This window comes from Siphateles boraxobius, unplaced genomic scaffold (assembly GCF_051911475.1).
Source record: "Siphateles boraxobius isolate OS27281-9 unplaced genomic scaffold, OSU_SipBor_1 41, whole genome shotgun sequence".
In the NCBI taxonomy this organism is placed as follows: Eukaryota; Metazoa; Chordata; class Actinopteri; order Cypriniformes; family Leuciscidae; genus Siphateles; species Siphateles boraxobius.
Window position 1 is genome coordinate 2949111 of NW_027509042.1, and position 14298 is coordinate 2963408.

At 40.1% G+C, this 14298-nt stretch overlaps 1 protein-coding gene across 2 annotated transcripts in view; it reads left to right on the forward strand.

The window, feature by feature from the left end:
- cacna2d2a (calcium channel, voltage-dependent, alpha 2/delta subunit 2a) overlaps nucleotides 1–14298 on the forward strand; it is a 236826-nt gene that overhangs the window by 216954 nt on the left and 5574 nt on the right. For both annotated transcript variants that reach the window (XM_077197787.1, XM_077197786.1), the window contains 14 exons: nucleotides 4781–4878; nucleotides 5671–5761; nucleotides 5912–5974; nucleotides 6186–6289; nucleotides 6614–6712; nucleotides 7492–7586; nucleotides 7686–7733; nucleotides 8096–8167; nucleotides 8255–8407; nucleotides 11419–11471; nucleotides 11578–11633; nucleotides 11716–11839; nucleotides 11927–12036; nucleotides 12474–12556. In XM_077197787.1, coding sequence (XP_077053902.1) covers nucleotides 4781–4878; nucleotides 5671–5761; nucleotides 5912–5974; nucleotides 6186–6289; nucleotides 6614–6712; nucleotides 7492–7586; nucleotides 7686–7733; nucleotides 8096–8167; nucleotides 8255–8407; nucleotides 11419–11471; nucleotides 11578–11633; nucleotides 11716–11839; nucleotides 11927–12036; nucleotides 12474–12556 — 1249 coding nt within the window. The remainder of the gene's footprint in view (nucleotides 1–4780; nucleotides 4879–5670; nucleotides 5762–5911; nucleotides 5975–6185; nucleotides 6290–6613; nucleotides 6713–7491; nucleotides 7587–7685; nucleotides 7734–8095; nucleotides 8168–8254; nucleotides 8408–11418; nucleotides 11472–11577; nucleotides 11634–11715; nucleotides 11840–11926; nucleotides 12037–12473; nucleotides 12557–14298) is intronic.

Consider the following 14298-nt stretch of genomic DNA (forward strand, 5'->3'; position numbering starts at 1 on the left):
CTTTCCACAAGCTGAATTATACTAGTGTACAGAAACAAAAACACAAAACACCATCATGGGAACACACATAACACTTAAATAATGCAATAAACATTCATTAAACAACAGATGTAACATAAAACGCCTCGGTTACCACTGTAACCTCGGTTCCCTTTCAAGCCAACTTGTGTTGCGTCAATTGGTCTGTGAGGAAGTTCTTTAAGGCAAGAAAAACGGCCAACATCTCCAGGCGGTTGATGTGCCATGAGATATGGTGGTCCCTCCACAGACCCTGAGTTGAGTGTCCTTCTAGGATCGCTGCCCAGCCCGTGAGAGAGGCATCTGTCGTTAGCATCTTGCGACGACAAGAAGCTCTCAATCCGGGACCCTCGGACAGGAACCAAGGTTTCTTCGACATAACCCAGGCATGTAAGCATCACCGCGTGACCCTGACCATGCGAAAGAGGTTGCCCCTCGGGGAAAACCCTTCGGTCCTGAGCCACCACTGCAGGAGTCTCATGTACAACAGTCCAAAAGGTACCACGTTGGACGCTGCTGCCATCAGACCCAACAGTCTCTGAAACTGTTTGACAGTGAGTGACTGAGTGAACGTGATTTCACCAAGTACCACATGTTCCTAGATCAACATCTTTGTTGATCCTGGAACAACTTTCAGATCATCCAATCAGATTTGAGGGACAAGTTTACAGTTTATGTCAAGTTTAGGCTTAGAACAAGGGTAAGGTGCTTCAACATCAGTGTTATTCACCTATCATTTCCCTCTGATTTTAGGGAACAGTTATGGGTAGGGTTAGGTTTAGGGGTAGGGATAGGGTAAGGACTAAATTTCGGGACAGGAATGTTATTCCAGGATCAGCAAAATATGTTGATCCAGGAACATGTCTTACTTGGCAAAATCACGGTGACCTGAGTGACTGGCCTAGCTTTATTCTTTTCACAGCCGAAACGCTGTAGGTCCTCTGTAGTGGAGAAAGCACTCTCTTTTTGGCGTTTAGCCGTAACCCCCAACTCTTTCATGTGGGCAAGAACGACATCTCAATGCCGGACCGCCAACTGATGCGACTAAGCCTGAATCAACCAATCGTCGATGTAGTTCATGACACGAATACCCTGCAGACGCAGACTCGCAGAGGCACCAGAGCTGCATCTACACATTTCATGAAAGTGCGGGGTGATGGTGTTAGGCGGAACGGATATTGAACTCGATATTGGTAAGCTTTGCCCCCAAAAGCAAAGCTCAGGAACTTCCTGTGATATGGAAGGATGGATATATGGAAGTATGCGTTCTTGAGATCTATCGTGACAAACCAGTCCTCTGTTCTGATCTGTGACACGATTTGTCTCAGTGTTAACATTTTGAACTTTAGTTGCATGACTGACCCGTTCAGAACTCGAAGATCCAAAACGGGACGTAACCCCCCATCCTTCTTTGGAACTATGAAATACAGGCTGTAAAACCCGGTTTCCCTGTTGGAGGGAGGTACATATTCTATGGCCCCTTTCTCTAAAAGGGTTTTCACTTCTTGTTCCACTACCAGAACCTGGGCTGGCGAGACCCATGGTCTGCAGGACCCAACGAGAAACATTTGGCAGTAGCCTCCACGCTGCCAAAAATTCTACTAATGGTACAAGCCTCTCGAGACTGGCTTCTGGTTTTTGTTGTGCAATGAGGGCGCCCTCCCTGTCCCCAGCCTTTCTGTGGGGGAGCACGGAAAGCTACACTCTGCTTCTGGGTGGCACGGTGCGAAGAGCTGCCTTTAGAAGTGTAGTAGACATGAAAGAGTTAATGTTTTTGATTGTCACATGATCATGGTGGGGGGTCGTAGGAATGTGAATATTAATCATCTGTTCACTGATTGAGAGAGGGAGAGGGGGGAGCAGGGACGATGTATTCTTTGTTGACCACTAAACTTTGTACAATCAAGAAACATCAGTCTGTGCAATAAAGAAAAGCTAGTAAAATGTATTTTTCTTCACCCGATGTTTTATTTGTACGTCACAAGTGCATAAAGTCCCTGTCTTAGTTTCTCAGCGGTTTTATCATTGCATTGAGTAGCCGATATATAGGAAGTTTGGGGCTGCTCCCGCTCAGCAAACCCGGAGACATTAGAGCGACGGGGGAGGAGCTTTTGGAAAGCGGCCGGCTGCTTGGCTTCCTCCTGGAACCTCTTGACGACTGAATTTACAGCGTCACCAAAGAGGCCAGAAGGTGACAGGGGTGCATCCATAAGAAAATTCTTGTCCTTCTCTTTAATATTGCTTAGGTTGATCCACAGATGCCTCTCAGTGGCCACCAGGGCTGCCATAGAGTGGCCGATGGATTTAGCCGTGTCCTTGGTGGCCCTGAGAGATAAATCTGTGGCTCGACGTAGTTCGCAAACTACTACAGAACCAATTGCCCCGCCCTGGTCAATGTCTCCAAACAACTCATCTTGGTAGGCCTGCAGCAGCAACATGGTGTGAAGGCATGCTGCAACCTGACCAGCAGCTGAGTAAGCTTTACCCACTAGTGAAGATGTGGTTTTGACTGGCTTAGTGGGTAATGCCAGGGCCTTTAGGGAAGATGCCGTCTCGGGGGAGAGATCGCGAGCGTCTCTTCCACTTTTGGCATCTCCCCATAACCGTGCTCTTAATAATTCGAAATAGAGGAATAGATCGATGTTTGTGCACTATACACTCTGTACGACACCTCGGTGTGGAAATCAGGGAAAAACAGTAGGCCCCGGCGTTGAGGTTGTGAACGTGATGGCAGCAAGCGTTCGCCCAGCTTGCTTTTAGAACGAACATCATGCTCATCTGCTGGCCAGTAGGAGGCAGGTAGTTTTTTCCACTCAGTCTTTCAATTGCTCTTGTCACAACCTCAACCAGCTCCTCAAACGGGTGAAACTGAGGTGGCAAGTCTTCAGTGTCTCTTGCAAAGACACAGATAACATCTAGTTCCTCATAACGCGGGCAGGGGTGCACGCACATCCTACATTGCTGCTTGCTCGCCATGACTTTATATATATATAGTGATATAAAGACAAACAACACCAAAAATGACAAGGACAGTTTCATAATGAGCGCTACTGAAGACATAGAAGCTAGCGAAGGAAACTTTATAGTTTCCTGGTTCGTGCCTCCCAAGTTCAGCCACACCATTGGACTGATTTTATTTGTGCTTCAAGACGTCATCAATCGAAGCGTTCCCTCAGCCTCAATCGACGCAGCGCGAGTTCCTTTGAAAGGGAACCCAAATGTGCATAACTGATAACAAAATTTTTTAAGAAAAGTTCATTTAAACTAAATATTTTCAAATGTGAACTGTCACACAGGGAATTCTGGTAATGTTTGTTTACAGTTTTTCACTGTAAATTATAATTTGATTTGCCTTTTTTACTTCTAAAAACTGTAGATTTAACAGTATTTTACTGTAAATTACATGTAATCTAATTACATGAAATGTATTTTACAGTTTTCCCCTGTATATAGTATAGGAACTTACTTTTAACCTATAACGTTTTTTTTTTCTCATAAAATTTCTACAATATTTTACTGTTAAAATTACACTAATTTTTGGTAGCAAAAATTACAACCCCTACTATGTCTGGCCTAATATACTTTCACTGTCAGTAGTATTATATATTATAATAAATGTGATATTTGCTTGTTTTACAAACTTTCAACTTGCCCCTCAAGTTTTTTCTCTGGTAATGAAAGCTGTTGATAAAGCTTAACTTGTTATGAACCTGGAAAGTTCCTTTAAATCTCCTGCTTTATAGATTTTTAACCTGAGCAAAAGACCCCAGTAATCTCACATTTGTCTCGTTTTTTTTTTTTTACAAGAGATCTCAACAGTGTCTCAAACTGTTGTGAGATTTTAGTGTGCAGTTACTGTAAATTGAACTCAACTGTTCATCTTTGCTATGCACAATTTTATAGACAATTTAGGGAAAAACATGTGAGATAAAGTTCAAACTTTGAAAACCAAACCTCTGAGCTGTAAATTTTCCTCTGGGTATCTCTGTGTTTGAGCTCATTGTCGTCTACTGTCGTGGATCTGCAGATTCTCCACATCTCATCGCTGCAGCTCTTGCCCGCGCGTCTCCTCTGTATCTGTGTGCATGGCCTTCTCCTCACTTCCTTCATCAGTATCAAGGGGAAGGTTCACTTTGATCTGCATGTTAAAGCAACTGATGGATCTAGAGAAGTTCACGTGCATGAATCTATGAATGATCATCTCTCTGTGTGTGTTTGTCCTTTGCATTTACACTCCAAACATCATGTTCTTAGCCAGTAGTTCTGTCTTGTTTTCCAGTAAAAACATCCTTGAAACCAGATACAGTTAACTGAGATTTTGCGAGAGTGCATATTGTATATAAGTGTATTTTGGGCAAAAGTTTATGCTTAAATCTACCAATGAATCAAGACAAAATACACTGTGGTTTTACTTCTCAGCTAAATTTATCTTGTTTTAATGATGTTTCCGTTAAGTACTGGTTAAGAATAGGTTTTTTTGCTGTTCGTTGTTTTATATATGTATTTGGTGTTTTATGTGTGTTTAAGATGTATACATGAATGTGAGCAAAGTGAAATATTTTGTTATATATATTGAAATGTTAATGCGTTTTGTCAACGCAAAACTCTCACTATCTATCAAGGACCTTGAATAAAATCTAAATAATCAATATTTTGATTCAAGGTTTTGCAGTCTATTATATAACTGTTTTCGAAGTTAATCTATCAGAGAGAGTTTATTATGTCTGTCCTGTCAGTGAGGAATGACATGTGTTTTCCTCAGGGAATACTGCAAAGAACTGGAGCTTTCTAACAACAACACAGAGTTCCTGCTCAACTTCATCGCTCTGATGGAGAAGGTCACACCAGACTCCAAACAATGTGAGTCTCGCAGATCTGACAAATGCCAGTATTCTCATTCCTTTTACCAGTGTGTGAATTTATTGACTGACTTTACGACTTTTTAAAGCAGCACTATGCAGTTTTTTTAGCTTAACTGAACAGCTTCAGAGTTATTGGAATGGTTATATGACTCTTTTCGGGTTGAATGGTGGTCGTTCTCTGCCATTAGCACAGCTGCAGCACACCGGCAATCTTGAGTTTGAACGACGGTACGCGCTCGCGCTGTGCAAGAGAGGGGTGATCAGCGCGTACACGAGCGTGATTGACACTGCTAAGACATTCCTCCTGGCTCTGATTGGTTGTTTCTGACCGGGAGCGGTGTATTTCTGCAAATGGCAATAGGACCACAGATTATATGTCTCATATTCTACTGTCAGGATATGATGACAGTTTTAACAAATATTTGTTTACAAAAGTTACCTACTGGAGCTTTAACTTTTATTTCTATATGATCAGTTTTCATTTTAACTTTAGTTTAAGTAAATGTGCTTTTGTCCTTTTTAAATTTTATTTATAGCTTTAGTTCATTTTTCTTATCTATTCCAGTTCCCAATTTCATCATCTAATCATCCCCATCATGTAATACTTATATCTTATTTATTTAAGCTTAATATCAATTACTGAAAATAATTTTTACTTGTTTTAGTTTAGTTAGCAATAACAACACTGAGCGTAATTCTGACTCTCTTTGACTAATTCTTGAACTCAGAACAATCTTGTATTAAGATATCAGCTCATATATCCTAATATTATCATCATTATTCCATGCAGGTGACAATTTCTTGCTGCATAATCTGATCTTGGACACGGGCATCATTAGACAGCTGGTAGATAAAGTCTGGAAGACCAAGGACCTCAACACGTATGTTCATATTCAGAATGAACCACTGAATCTCCTAGCAGATTCAAACCATGCTAATTTAGCATCATCTTAATCTCAAGCACAAAAGTACCTTCATTAGAGACAGAGGTACTGTAAATGTGAGTAAATATGTGTGTTGTGTTACTCTAGGTATGGCTTTCTGGCAGTCTTTGCGGCCACAGATGGAGGCGTCACTCGAGTTTTCCCTAATAAGTGAGTGCGGTTCTTTTTTATCTTTGTCACTGTGTTACTGTAAATACCTGCTGAGGTAAAGTGTGTGTGTGTGTGTGTGTGTGTGTGTGTGTGTGTGTGTGTGTGTGTGTGTGTGTGTGTGTGTGTGTGTGTGTGTGTGTGTGTGTGTGTGTGTGTGTGTGTGTGTGTGTGTGTGTGTGTGTGTGTGTGTGTGTGTGTGTGTGTGTATCAGGGCCGCTGAGACCTGGGAGGAGGATCCAGAGCCATTTAATGCAAGTTATTACCGTCGCAGTCTGGACAACAAGGGCTACATCTTCAGAGCCCCCTATCGCACAAGTGAGTGTGTGTGTGTGTGTTATTATAGAAACACTTCAGACTCTAAACTGTCTTTACAGTCACATAAGTCACACACACTCTTTAGGCAATGTGTTTACTATGCAAAGTGCAATCAAAGTAATATTTTTAATATGAACAAAATAACAATTTAAAACATTTATCAAATTTTTATTAGATTACACTCTTCCATACATTGTTTGATTGACAATGTCTCAATCAGAATTTTTAATTAAAATCACAGTATCATTTATATAATATATTGTTAATTTTATTATGTAATAGTTTTCAAGAGCTGCTCTTTTTTGGGGGGGGTGACGGTTTCAGGCAATGATGACATGCTGAATCCAGAGAACGACACCATCGGCATTCTGGTTAGCACAGCAGTGGACATTACCATAGGAAACAAAAATATCAAACCTGCAGGTACAATAAAACTTCTCGACAAATGACAAAATAACAAATAGGGTTCACATGGAAGCCTTTTAAACCAGACAAATGACACAGCTTGTGTTTGCAAACAATGGCAAGATCAAATGTGGGATTTGATATGGTACTTTAATAGCTTAGGAACTTCATATTATCCAATAGAAGGTTAGATATCTGTTATTTACTGTCCTGACAGCATCTGTGTTTGAAGACATGATCTTTCTCAGTGCAATAAATCCAGAGAGATTTTGCTATTTTTTTTACTACAAATCTACAGTGTTATGCTGTGGTTCTTTACAGAGCTCATGATCACGGTGTTGCATTAGGATTACCTGACAGGTGGATTAGCACAGAGAAGTGCTGCTTTAGCAATCTGGGTTTAGAAGTATGACATATTTTGCTCCGAACATCGTTGTAAAGTCAACTCTGTTGAATTAAGTTGATGTAAATATCTTGCCAAAGTAAAGTAATCTAGAAACCATACCTTAAAATCCTGTAATTCTGTGTATATCGGGATTGCGCGCTGTCTGAGGCGTCTTTGTGCGCACGCTTCGGACGTGTCAGTAAAATCATTTTGTTTACATCTGCATGAACTTGAAAATCACATTTCATTGGTTCAAACTCGTGCTATAGAGAATTAATTTTTCACTTGTTTTGCCTGTAGCTCGTGATCAGCCTGTGCGCATTCCCACTCCTTTTTGGGTCACATTGAAGTTCTAGACCAGAGGTTTTAGGGTTTCTTTTTCTCATTCTTTTTCTGTCTTATACTATCTTAGTTGTGGGTGTGAAGCTTGATCTTGAGGCTTGGACTGACAAATTCAAGATCTTGGCTAGCAACCACACCGACAGCAACCGGCAGGGCTCTCAAACGGTAAAATGCACACACACACACACACACACACAAACACACACACACACTTACATATACACACACAAGTACTATTGCTAAATACTGTTGTTCCTGTGACAGTGTGGACCATCCAGTGGCTGTGAAATGGACTGTGAAGCCAACAGTGATGTAAGAGACGCTTAATGCACGCAGATCTGTCAATACTGAGAGCTATAGATCCGATCTATCCATTCTCATTCACAGCTTCTTTTCTGAGTTTGTCCATTAAGTGTATGAAACCAATCTCTGTTACCTTAAATTATATGTTTATCTCTGTAAAGCTGCTTTGAAACAATCTGCATTGTTAAAAGGGCTATATAAATGAGGATGACTTGACTTGACTATGGCTGATTGATCTAGTGATATTACCATCATTTTCCATTTAAATTGACTGATTGATTGTCAATGTCTGACGTAAACCCATGCACTACAGGTACGTATTGTGTAAGAACAGTAATGCGTTTACTAGAAGCTGTCCTTGTTCTTTGCAGGACTTGCTTTGTTATCTGATAGATGACGGCGGCTTCCTCATCATGTCCAATCAGAAGGACCACTGGAATAAGGTCAGGAAGTTCAACAGGACAGCGATGTGAAAATAGACTGTATTTGTTCCTGTTTTTCACCCTGTGCTCTTCCTGTTTTATCTGTAGATTGGGATGTTCTTCAGCGAAGTCGACCCCATTCTCTTTTACAGCCTCTACAACAACTCCTTCTACAAACGCAAGCAGTCCTACGACTATCAGTCAGTGTGTGACCCCGTGCCCAGCAGCAACACTGGGGCCGCCCCGCGAGGAGTGTTTGTGGTAAGAGGATGGATGGATGGATGGATGGATGGATGGATGGATGGGATAAGACCATGGCTACATTTACATACAACCTAATAATCTGATCCGTATCTCAGTTGGACATGTGAACACCTCAATCAATCTAAATGAAATTAAATCGGGGTGGTGTCGATTTTAAAGGCTCTTTTAAATAGAAAATATTTGCCACATAAACATTTGAATTTTAAAACACCTTGCGCACATGTGTGGTTCCATAGTGTGTGTTTATTTACATCTTTAAATAAGATGTAAATTATGTACATCAGTGGTGAAGACTGAATATTTGCTAAAAAGCTTTTCCGGCACATTTTTAGATGTCATCAAGGCAAACACACCAGTTATGCTCATGGATATCATATGATTGCAGTGATTTTGTCCATTTCTAAACGTGGAGACTTGTGCACTTTGTGTGCGCTGAAATTTTCTTCGGAATGGATGTAATGCACATGTAAATGATTATTGGAATTGTTGCAAAGTTTAAAGGGATACTCCACCAGTTTTTCTTATTAAACTATGTTATTCCCTTAACTAAGACGAGTTGATACATACCTCTCTCGTCTCAGTGCGTGCACTATATCGCTCTGTATTGCCGCAAAACTGTGTTAGCACTTAGCTTAGCCCATGCATTAAATATGGGCCAAGCAGAGAAGCGACCAAACACTTCCACGTTTTCCCTATGTAAACACAGTTACTCGAGTAGTGTAACTTGACCTGGGCTGGTGACACAAAATAAACCGTTGCGCTTTTCTAAGCGTTTAAAATTGATGACTATATTGTATGGCGGAATACCATAACAAGTGCTTTTGAGCACTTCGACTTGGCGCAATAATATCTTCACTCGTGAAAAGTCCTCTTACCGGCTCCCGCTTCCTCTCCCCCTCCCTCTGACATTTCCGTCAATACAACCAACGTGATATGCGCCGGCAGTAGTAGTTCGAGCAGAGTTGACGAAGTAACAGGTTGTTGGAAGCTAGTTTGTGTACAATAATGGTTAAAGCGTGCATCGTAAAGGGTTGTGAAAATAAGGAGAAGGTACATAGTGCTGTCATTTTTCACCGAATTCCAACACACCACATACAGCGGAGAGCTTGGTTGAGTTATACGGTTTAAGGCTTATACTACATTTTTCTTTCTGAGCTCAGTCCTTATCTAAATAAAACAGTAACTTTTTATTTCCTGTCTCAGAAGCGCACTGATTTCACAGATATGTTACTCAGCTAAGGTTACTGACACTTCCAGGACAACTAAATACCATGCAAAAGTACACTTACAGCGTTGGGTGATGATCCTCTTTCTTGTGTAAGTGATCTGAATATTGTTGGTGTAGCCTCATCCTTTAGGCGTGTTCCTGTGCAGGTATAGTCCTCCTTTGTGAAATGTTCGGAGCAAACACGCCACTTCTTCAGAGTCATCAATGGTGTTTTGGGATTCTTGTTCAAAGCAGCTAACCAAGCTCTCCGCTGTATGTGGTGTGTTGGAATTCGGTGAAAAATGACAGCACTATGTACCTTCTCCTTATTTTCACAACCCTTTACGATGCACGCTTTAACCATTATTGTACACAAACTAGCTTCCAACAACCTGTTACTTCGTCAACTCCGCTCGAACTACTACTACCGGCGCATGTCACGTTGGTTGTATTGACGGAAATGTCAGAGGGAGGGGGAGAGGAAGCGGGAGCCGGTAAGAGGACTTTTCACGAGTGAAGATATTATTGCGCCAAGTCGAAGTGCTCAAAAGCACTTGTTATGGTATTCCGCCATACAATATAGTCATCAATTTTAAACGCTTAGAAAAGCGCAACAGTTTATTTTGTGTCACCAGCCCAGGTCAAGTTACACTACTCGAGTAACTGTGTTTACATAGGGAAAACGTGGAAATGTTTGGTCGCTTCTCTGCTTGGCCCATATTTAATGCATGGGCTAAGCTAAGTGCTAACATAGTTTTGCGGCAATACAGAGCGATATAGTGCACGCATTGAGACGAGAGAGGTATGTATCAACTCGTCTTAGTTAAGGGAATAACATAGTTTAATAAGAAAAACTGGTGGAGTATCCCTTTAAGGTACATATAAACAATACGTTTGGAATCTGCAGTCGGATTGGATTACAGAATGTTGTCTTGTTATTGTTAACTATTTTATTAAATTAGAGCCATTCAAAACTTAAAGTAATAATAGAAAATAAAATAAAGTAAAATATACATATTAGATGAAAAACTTAAACTTAAAAAACTTACATGAGAAATGTTGCTTTTGCAACTAACTAAAATAAAATAAGTTGAAAGCTAAATGGAAATATTAAAAAAACAATAACTGATAAAAATGACAAAAGCACATAACTATTGCTAAACTATTACTAATCATTTTATTCATAGAAATAAAATAAAATAAATATTATATGAACAACTTAAAGTATATAAAGAAATAAAATAAAGCTTAATAGAAATATTAAAAAACTAATAGAAATGACAAAATCACAAAAGGATTACTACAGAATTACTATTCTAAATAATTTACATTAATTGAAATAAAGTAATAATAAAATAAATATAGATATGAGATGGAAAACTTAAATTAAATGTTGATTTAGGCAAATAACTTAAAATAAGTTGAAGTATTAAAAGTACTAAAAAATAAAAAGAAATAGAGCTAAATAAAAATATAAAAAACGAAATAAGAAAATAACTAACTAAATAAAAATATAAAATTGACAGCACACAACAGAATTACTAAAATTAAAATAAAAACTGAACATTTCAAAATATTAATAAATTATATATATATATATATATATATATATATATATATATATATATATATATATATATATATATATACATACATACTACTAAAATCCTACTGACTGAATGATTGGATGGATTTTGGGATGAATAAATGGATAGATGGGTGAATAGACAGATCATGATAAGTGGGTATTTGGATGGATGATGAACTGTGGCATAATCAAATGTCATGTGTTTCCTCTCAGCCTACTATTGCTGATGTGTTAAATGTTGCCTGGTGGACGTCAGCGGCTGCCTGGTGAGTTTCTGTCTCGCAGTCAATTATTATGTCTGATCTCAATGATGTAGTAGCTTGTAAACACAGGAGTATGTGTGTGTGTGTCTGTGTGTCCGGTTGTGCTTAGGTCACTGCTGCAGCAGATGCTGTATGGATTCACCTATCAGAGTTGGTTCATGACAGGTGTGTGACGTTTACATTGATTTCTAAAAGGTCGTTGTTTAAGGGAATCAATAAGACAAATATGACGTGTGTGTGGATGTAGATGAAGTCGATGCTGAAGGAATGGACCGCAGAGAGACCAGCTGTGTGACGGTCCAGACACAGTTTTACTTCAGTAACCTCAGCAGCTCCTACAACATACTGCAGGACTGTGACAACTGCTCCAGGTCACACACACTTCAGTCATGCTCTCAGTGTGGATTATATATATACTGATGAAAGACTGTTTTTATAACAATGTGTCTGTTTTACAGATTAATTCATGCTAAGAGAATAAACAACACCAACCTGCTGTTTGTGGTGGCTGAAAGACTGTCCTGCAACTCCTGTGAAATAGAGAAGTTGTCTCAGGTGGAGACGGAGTGTATCCTTCTGCATAAACGTGCTTTTCTATACGAATATATTTTAAAATGTAATTTATCAATGTGATCAAAGCTGAAATTACAGCATCATTGCTCCAGTCTTCAGTGTCACATGATCCTTCAGAAATCATTCTATTATGCTGATTTGCTGCTCAAGAAACATTTCTGATTATTATCAGTTGAAAACAGTTGAGCTGCTTCACATTCTTGTGGAAACAGTGATACATTTTTATTCAGGATTCTTTGATAAATAGAAAGTTTAAAAGAACAGCATTTATTTGGAATATAAATCTTTTGTAACATTAACTGTCACTTTTAAACAATTATATATATATTATTAAAACATATATATATATATATATATAGAAAAAAAACGGTATAGTAATGAATGGTAGTGTAAGTTTGTTAAAATGACATTCTTTAACGCTTTGTTTCTCAGACAAAGAAACAAATACATGTGAGTCAATGGCAACAGCCCGGTATAGAAAAGGAACCACGAGCTGTTTCGACTACAATTCTACAGTGTGTAAACATTCACATGCTTCCACTTGTTTATCCAAAGAAACGTTCTGGAATTGGATGTCTATGGATGGCATAATAAGTTCTGTAAATTCCGCTCACAAGAATAATGTCCATAATGCATAACCAAGTAGCATTTTGACGGAAGAATAATTAACAAAAATATGAGCTTCACATTTACGTAAACCCTAATGCTCAAACTAATTAATTGGTTTGAGTAGAGCAAACTTAAATTAAACAAATTAGTTAAACTTTTAGGAGTATTCAGAACTTTATATTCCTTTTGAGTTCATAAAACTGACACATTTTAAGTAATCTGAATTGATTGATTGATTTATTTAAATGAATTGATTAAATCAATATTTATTGTTTTGAGTTTTAGTTTTGAGATTTAGACAAACTTAAATTTAACTGAAACTATCAGGAGTCAAGACGAGATTCAGTTGCAGGCTCAAACAAAAGTTTATTGGCTGAAGAAACAGTCCAAAAATAGTAACAGAAAATTCAAAACAAAACAAAAACTGTCGAGAAATCCAGCAGTAGGCCGAAGGCAAAACTGAAACTTGAGAACGTTGGAAGTCCGACTTCTTATATGGCAAACAGAGCGCAAAGCTCACGCAGCGGAGAAGCAGCAGGCGCCAGGCAGAGGAGAGGAGCCAGCAAAGGAGTCGCACGCTGAGGAGGGCAAATGGGCTGGAGCGGGGAGACGGGATCAGGAAGCAGAAACCCAGCCGACGGTGGAGATTGACAGATGGACTAAAGGGAAAACAAAGACACGATGCACAGCAATCAATAATTGGCTGCTCGAAGCGTAGAGTGAAGCGAACACAACGATCAAAGTTGTGATCAGGGGTAGAGACAACAGGGTTAAGGGGAGAGTAAAACACAGGTAGGTTTGACCCTGGAAACATGAAAAACAGGGTGAACCCGACCAAGTGTAGGAGGAAGCTTGAGACGGACCGCCACTGGACACAGGACCTTATTGATAATTATCATATAATATAATTATCATTGGTCCTTATTGATGAAGGACCAATGAACCTGGGAGCCAACTTACGAGAGGGCACCCTGAGAGGCAGGTCCTTGTTGGATAACCATACCTTCTGACCACACACATAACGAGGGGAACGAGTCCTAAGGCGATCGGCCGCTGCTTTGGTTCGTCTTGAGGTCTGGGCCAGGACCTTCTCAGCCTTCCTCCAGCTGCGTCGACAGTGCCGGATGAAGGCCAAGGCAGACGGAACTGCAGCATCGTGTTCCTGTGAGGGAAACAGAGGCGGTTGATAACCAACAGAACATTGAAATGGCGATACACCCGTAGACGCTACCGGCAGGGAATTATGGGCGTATTCCACCTACGTTAACTGTTGACACCAAGAACTAGGATTCCGGGAGACCAGGCAGCGGAGGGCTCTTTCGAGATCCTGGTTGGCTCGCTCACATTGCCCGTTGGTCTGGGGATGGAATCCTGAGGACAGACTCGTAGAGGCCCCGATCTGTCGGCAGAACTCCTTCCAGAACCGTGAAACAAATTGTGGTCCCCTGTCTGAGACCACATCAACCGGAAGGCCATGAATCTGGAAGACGTGGTCGACCACCACCTGAGCTGTTTCCTTGGCTGAGGGAAGCTTGGGCAGAGGAATAAAATGGACCGCCTTAGAGAAGCGGTCCACCACCGTCAGGATCACAGTGTTGCCTCTCGAAGGTGGAAGGCCAGTGACGAAATCAAGTCCCAAGTGTGACCA